The sequence below is a fragment of the Hyperolius riggenbachi genome, chromosome 3 (genome assembly GCF_040937935.1).
Source record: "Hyperolius riggenbachi isolate aHypRig1 chromosome 3, aHypRig1.pri, whole genome shotgun sequence".
In the NCBI taxonomy this organism is placed as follows: Eukaryota; Metazoa; Chordata; class Amphibia; order Anura; family Hyperoliidae; genus Hyperolius; species Hyperolius riggenbachi.
The window spans coordinates 421,894,230-421,901,274 of record NC_090648.1 but is presented as its reverse complement, the minus strand read 5'-3'; the positions used below and the strand labels follow the sequence as shown (position 1 = coordinate 421,901,274).

General features: G+C 42.3%; 1 protein-coding gene across 1 annotated transcript; it reads left to right on the top strand.

Annotated features, from left to right (window-relative positions):
* The first annotated feature begins 669 nt into the window (after positions 1–669).
* GPR151 (G protein-coupled receptor 151) lies at positions 670–1,967 on the top strand. The gene has a single exon (XM_068273706.1). The coding sequence runs from the start codon at positions 681–683 to the stop codon at positions 1,965–1,967; it is 1,287 nt and encodes a 428-aa protein (XP_068129807.1). The 5' UTR covers positions 670–680.
* Positions 1,968–7,045: the final 5,078 nt, after the last annotated feature.

Sequence of the window (7,045 nt, the reverse complement as noted above, 5' to 3'; positions counted from 1 at the left end):
CTCAGTGGCGTAGCAATAGGGGGTGCAGAGGTTGCGACTGCATCGGGGCCCCAATAGGCCCTCCCCCAAACACAGTATTAGCTCTTTATTGGTGCTGTACTGATAATATTTACTTCTATAGATGCTTTGAATATTAGTGATCATTAATGCACTGTTTCCCATCCTCTTCTTGCACTTCTGACACTGTGGTTGTTCTTGATTTGCTTTGGTATGCCGTACCAATTGCTACGTATATAGTGCTTGGGGGCCCCCAATGTAAAACTTGCAGCAGGGTCCACAGCTTCTAAGCTATGCCACTGGTTATCCTGATACCTACTGTTGATGGTGAGGATATAGCCAGTAAACTATTCCGTGGAAGCAATTGTGACCAATGTGACTAAATGTTAATCTGTGCTGAAGTAAATAACTTGTCCTTCAGAGCAACTGGAAAGTCCTAGGTGTAATTGATAGGGAAGCCCTATCTTCATGTGTGGGTTAATAAGATGTTAATTACATTTGCTAATATGAGGAGCCGAGTGAGCTCTGCCTGTCAGTCTCCGCAATCAGCGAGTATAAAAAGGGAAGGAGGTCCCCAGAGGCTTTCACATTACCTCATGTGTCCTCCCAGCCTCACACACAGGTGTGGAGACATCCGTGCTTCTCCTGCCTCAGTAGACCTGTCATCTTCACTTGAGCAGGAGATGGAGAAGCTACAGAGCAATTTCAGCACCACGAACAGCTCCCTCCCCAAGCAGCCTCTATACGCAGGAGGATTCCTGCTGCTGGACGCGGAACACTGGACTTTTATCATAGCCACCTTGCTAGTTCTGATTTGTTTATTTGGATTAGTGGGAAACCTGTGTGTGATCGCTATTCTCCTTCACAATGCCAGGAAAGCTAAACCCTCCTTAATCCACTCGCTGATCCTAAACCTGGCCATCTCTGACCTCCTCCTGCTGCTCTTCGCGGTGCCGTTCAGGGCAGCATCCTTCTCCAGGTCCAGCTTAAATATGGGTTGGTTGGTTTGTAAAACCACTGACTGGTTCACCCACGCTTGTATGTCTGCCAAAAGCATCACGATTGCCATTACAGCTAAAGCCTGCTATATGTATGCCAGCAACCCCGCCAAGCAGGTCAACATAGGCAACCTGACGATCCTCGCCCTGCTGATGGGCATTTGGGTGGTCTCAGCAGTGCTGCCATTGCCCGAATGGTTCTTCACTGATGCTAGTCAAGTTGATAATTCCTTCGCTTGCCTTATGAACGTACCTGAGCAGGCACAAGAAATGATGGCGACCTTCGTAAAACTTTTTCCAGTTCTTGTCTATTGCATCCCCTTTACAATTGCCTTCTTGTATTTTTGGAAAGCCTATGGGCAGTGCCAACGTAGAGGGACTAAAACGCAAAACCTAAGAAACCAGATCCGGTCCAGAAGGCTCACGTTGATGTTACTCAGTGTCACTGTCACGTTTTCCATCCTGTGGCTCCCAGAGTGGGTATGTTGGTTGTGGAAATGGCATCAACAGCCGAGAGGTCCAGCTCCGCCTCAGGTCTTCCTGACTTTCGCTCATATTCTCATGTTTTCCTTGTCCTTTATTAACCCTTTAATATTCCTGGTGATGTCAGAAGAATTTAAAGAAGGCTTCAAGGATGTCTGGAAACATTTGACGTCCAAGAAATCTTTACACGTCCAGGATATTCAAGATCAGGGGCCACTGAGTTCTGAAGTCCTACCGGACTCCTCCACTCCATCTCCTGGTCTTGGTCCTCCTGAGAAGCCTGAAACTAACGATCAGATAGAGCAGTCTTCTCTGCAGAACTTTGGCAGCCAGGACAGCAAGGAAAACCCAGTCCTTCCAGATGTGGAGCAGTTTTGGCATGGTAGGGAAGCCAATCCACTCGATCAAGACAATGATCCCACACCCTGGGAGCATGAGGGGGAACATGGAACAATTGTCTCCAGCAAATCAGACACAAATACTAAATAGGTGTTACGTTTCAGAACCACTGACTGGACTGCTCGAGGTCCACCGTGACACGTTACTTGTGAAATACACTCTATGGCCATTTCAAGTCTTGAAAGGGTCATATGTTGATAAATTAGTCCACGTCTGTTGGCGATCCATAGTCTCTGGATGTAATTAACAATTGCATATTGTCGTGGGGCAACTAAATCATTCGTTTGTGGACTTTGCAAACTAATGATGATAAATGACAGGAACATTTTCACAGAAGATGGTTTGACATTCTGCGTGTTCTGGAGTCTGAAGGTGCGTACACACATGCGACTATAGTCGTTTGTAACGATCGTTCCCCGATCTTTACCAACGACGATCGTTACAAAAAACGAACCAACGACTATTAAGGCAAACGACGAACGAGGCAAATCGCTACAAAACAAAGTTCTGTCTTGGCGGATTTTTACCACCGACGATCGTTAGCAAAAGTGGTACATCGTTGGAAACGATCGTTCGTACCAGGCTGGACATGCGCATTTCACTTTTTCTCCAAGGAACTTTACAATTTTATGCGCAGGCGCAATAAGTGCTTTTACATGGTGTAACGTTCGTTCTAACGATGTGATCGTTACACACTTTTTACAACTAACTTTACTTCGGTCGTTCTTTCGTCAATTAAAAGATCGTTCGTCGTTAACAACGAACGATCGTTGTCGCATGTGTGTACGTAGCATGACAAAGACACCCGACAGCCGATCTTTGAGGGTGTTCTAATTAATGGCGTGTATGCATTGTTCATGTAAAATTAACTCTTCTCTGAGACGTTTTGCATATTAAGTGGTTCACTTAATCTGCTTGTTTAGAGTGGCCATACACTAGACCATTGACCACATCCATTTCACAGATTCCGTTGTTTTCATAGCATTTGTATTTACATGAAATCTACTGCTTCCCCCATATCTCAAATACTGATTGATTTTTTAAGTAAAACTTAAGGTGGCTCTATGGTGGCCACCCATGATTCAATCTTTTTCATCCAATCTTACCATTTTAATGTAATATAAGGGACTGCCTACATTATCCATTTAATATATTTACTTAACTTACCCTTATGGTACCTATACACGGTACAATAAAAACGTCCCATTTTTTTTAGACCAAAATGATCCAATGGAATGAAAGTTCAATAATTTTTTTTTTTTTTTATCAAGAAAAACAAACAATTATCCATTTTTTTTCTATTAAAATCTGATCCGACCTGTTGTAAAAATCTTTATATTCATTCTAATAGAATAATCAAACTAAATTACGCAATCGAAAAAAATGAAAAATGGTACCATGCATGGGCACCTTTATACTACATAGATTTGGTAAACTTGGATGAAAAAGATTGGATCATTAGTAGCCACCTTAACAGTAAAAATTTTTTTAGCAAAGAATCATTGGAGCAATCAGATAATTGTGATAGGGAACATCAACAGTTTTTTTGCCAATCCAATGGACTGCAAACAATTCTTTAACTGACTGTTCAATGGCAATTTTGTCAAACAGAAAAACGGTTTTTTTTTATGATTTGTTGCGATGGATAGGAAGTACAGATTGGTTTGTTGATGGTGAAATAATCAGTGTATCACGACTTGTCGTTTTCAGATTGTGTTTATCTTATTGCTTAAAGGAGCACTCCAGCAAAAAAAAGTAAGCAGTTAAAATCTGACAGAACTGACAGGTTTTGGGCCAGTCCATCTCCTCATGGGTGACTCTCAGGGTTGTTTGTTTTCAACAGCATGTCCTGAACCGCAGTTTAACTGCCAAAACAGAAAGATACCAGCCAGCCTCCCTACTTGCTTGCACACATTTTGGCAGTTGGACTTAGCACCTGCCATTCAGGAAATGCTTTTGAGATCAAAGAAAACCCTGAGAACACCCCCTTGAGGAGATGCCGATTATGTCTGATTTTAACTGCTTATTTTTTCGCTGGAGTGGCCCTTTAAAATGAGACTGCTAGTGGCCAGCCACCTTAACATATACCACAGCTGGTATGAGTAACCTAAACTCTTATTTCAGTAGTAGGTCATTCAGCAGTTCAGTTGTGCAGTGTGTCGAGCAGTACAAACCTATGCATGGTGATATCTATTGCTGGCTAAATGCTGTAGATACTTGGCCAGAATTGAGGCTACATGTATGGCGACTTCTGAGGAGTGCTAGTCAACGGCGTTGGTCCACTATTTGGTTGTGCTGTGATAGTTTTGGCAGGAAGGAAGCTAAATACTATAAATGTAATGAACATCTGCCATGGCAGAGATATGGAAAGATAACAGGTAAGGTAGAAATGATTGAGATGTAGCCCTATCTGCTGTATGGGGAGATACACAACAGCCAGTTTGGGTGTTTAGACAGTTTGAGGCCTGGAACCCACTGAAAACCGCAAACGCAAAACGCAACCGCTAGAGTTTTGTCTGAGCGGTTTGCAAGCGGATTCATGCGCGTTTTTGGTTGTGTTTTGCAACATTGTATTTTTTCCCCCAGCGGGTGCCTAGCGTTTTGCGTTTTGCGTTTTTATCCTGATTGGTCCTGTGAATTATTTTTCATTTTGTTACAGTGTGCTGAACCGCAAAACGCTAGCAAAACCGCTCAGTTTAGGTTTTGCTGAGCGTTTCCGCTAGCGGTTCAATACTTTACATTGAAGCGCTAACGCTCCCAAAATGCTGCATGTCCTGCGTTTGCGTTTCTGAGAAACGCAAACGCTCCTGTGGAAGTTGCCCCATCCATTAACATTAGCCCAGCGTTTTGGCAAACTGCTAGCATATCGCAGTGCTGCCAAAACGCTGCCAAAAGCGCTCCTGTGGGTTCCAGCCCTTACAGCTACCTTGGGAACTCCAGCAAACATCCTAGATACATTCGGTATTCCATATTATTACAGCTGCAGGTGTGAAGATACTTCCAGGATTATTGAGCAATAAGATAAATGCAATCTTGTACTACTGAGCCAGAGCAGTGCTACACCTGCAACTAAATTATTATGTAATGTGCAGTTATTGTGTTATTCTCAGGATTAAGGTTGGGTTTTACATGTTACATTAGAAATATAAGGCCTCATTGTTGACTGGAGATTGTCAATGATAAGCTAATTAGTCCATCTTGCATGCAAATGTAATTCCTAGCACACAGGATGCAATTTTCCATCAGATTGACGGTCAGATCAAATATTTCTGACAGTTCCGATCTAATTTCAGATTGTTTTTCTGATTCATTTTGTACAGAAGTGATAGAAAATTGATGAGAAAAACGATTGGACCTGTCAGAAATAATCGATTTGACAGTCAATCTGATGGAAAATTGCCTAGTGTGTACCAGACTATGCATATTGCTTGCAGCTTGCAATATGGCCCGACCAAATGGACAGGATGTGGATTTGATTTGCCAGGTCAAAGCTTCTTACAATTTGCATGCCAAGCCAAATTATTACCAACTCAATGGCCATATCTCCTATCCATTTGGCTACATACTTAAAATGCTGGGCGCCCATCTGTGCTGCTGTATTGCATTGTGCAATAGTATGTTAAGTTTAGGTGCTGCACTTCCAGGGTATTACGCTTGGTCTCAGCCATTTGGGCACGATCAAAAGTAAAAAGGGTGGCTATACACTATACGATTTTTTTTCGATTTGAAAATGACTATTTTTTCAATGGACTGTAACTTTTGAAAAATCTGACCAACACACACATTCAAATAAAAGAGGGGGGAAAAAATTGGTTGGATCTATGAATTGAGGGGTTTACAATCTAACCTACACCATTCAATTTTCTGAAAAATTGATCCGAATTTTCCACCAACAAAATGTGATCATATTTAAGGTGCTCATTAACGGTACAATTTTTACACCAAATGCGAACTTTCAATGCAATTTTTAAGATCGAAATGTATAGAAAATTCAATGTTTATGAAGGCAATCGATAGTGAACGATTCTTCGGTCGATTGCTTTATGAAATAAAATCGATTCAGATTGCTTACGATCATTCAAATCACATTGAAAGATCGCATTTAGTGAAAAATTGTAACGTTAATGGACACCTTTAGTGTGATATCCCCACATTTGTCAAACCTGTGAAATACTAAAGGGCAAGGTCACAACATATTTAAAAATTGGCGTCATCTAGCAACACGTGGCACCCCATCGCTATTAATATGTTACGCAAGTATAACATGCCCGTCGTTTGGAGGCGCATAACTCAGCTCCCATAATGACAATGGTAACCAAAGTACCAAAGAGCCAACACACAGATTTCTATTGGCTCATTGTAGGATTGACATCCGTTGCTAGACAATTATAACTTGCGTTATAATGCACTATAACGTGTATAGCATGAATACACCTCAACCTTTACCACGCTTTTCCTTGTAGTAAAATGTAACCACTATGGTCTGCATAACACTATCCTCTAAACTAAACCTAATACTATCTCTAACATTCATCCTTAAACTAACTTTCCATATAGGATCAGCAGCAGGGATGGACCTAGACCAAGTTGCGCCTGGGGCAAGGTCAGGTTTTGGCGCCTTAAGGTCAGGTTTTGGCGCCTAAATTGCCATTCCCCATCCAGTTTTGGCGCCTAAAGGTCAAGTTTTGGCGCCTAAACTGCCATTCCCCATCCAAATTTTGACGCCTTTTTAACAATTCAACAAACTGCGCCTGGGGCAAGAGACCCGTCTGCCCCCTCCCCCCCCGATCCGTCCCTGATCAGCAGTACCAAAACATACTTCCCAGGCCACATCTGCCATCTTAAAAGCAAAGGGTTATTACAAAGTATGCAGATCAGGAGTCAAAACACCCAACTAGCCCACTTATGACTTAAAGGGAACCTGAGGTGAGAGTGATATGGAAGCTTCCATATTTATTTCCTTATAGAGAGTGCCAGTTGCCTGGAAGTTCTCTTGATCATCTAGCACAGTGGTTGTCAAACTAAGGCCCGTGGGCAGAATGTGGCCCCCTGAGGCTTTTTTTTACCGGCCCCCCCCACACACAAAATGTATTACTTATAGATGTGGTCAGCTACATCTTTAAATATGGATGGTCCGCATATAGAATAGCAGTGCAGGCACCACCCAT

What these genes read in the sequence shown, in the direction of transcription:
- GPR151 (XM_068273706.1), top strand. Translation starts at nt 681, where the DNA reads ATGGAGAAGCTACAGAGCAATTTCAGCACCACGAACAGCTCCCTCCCC.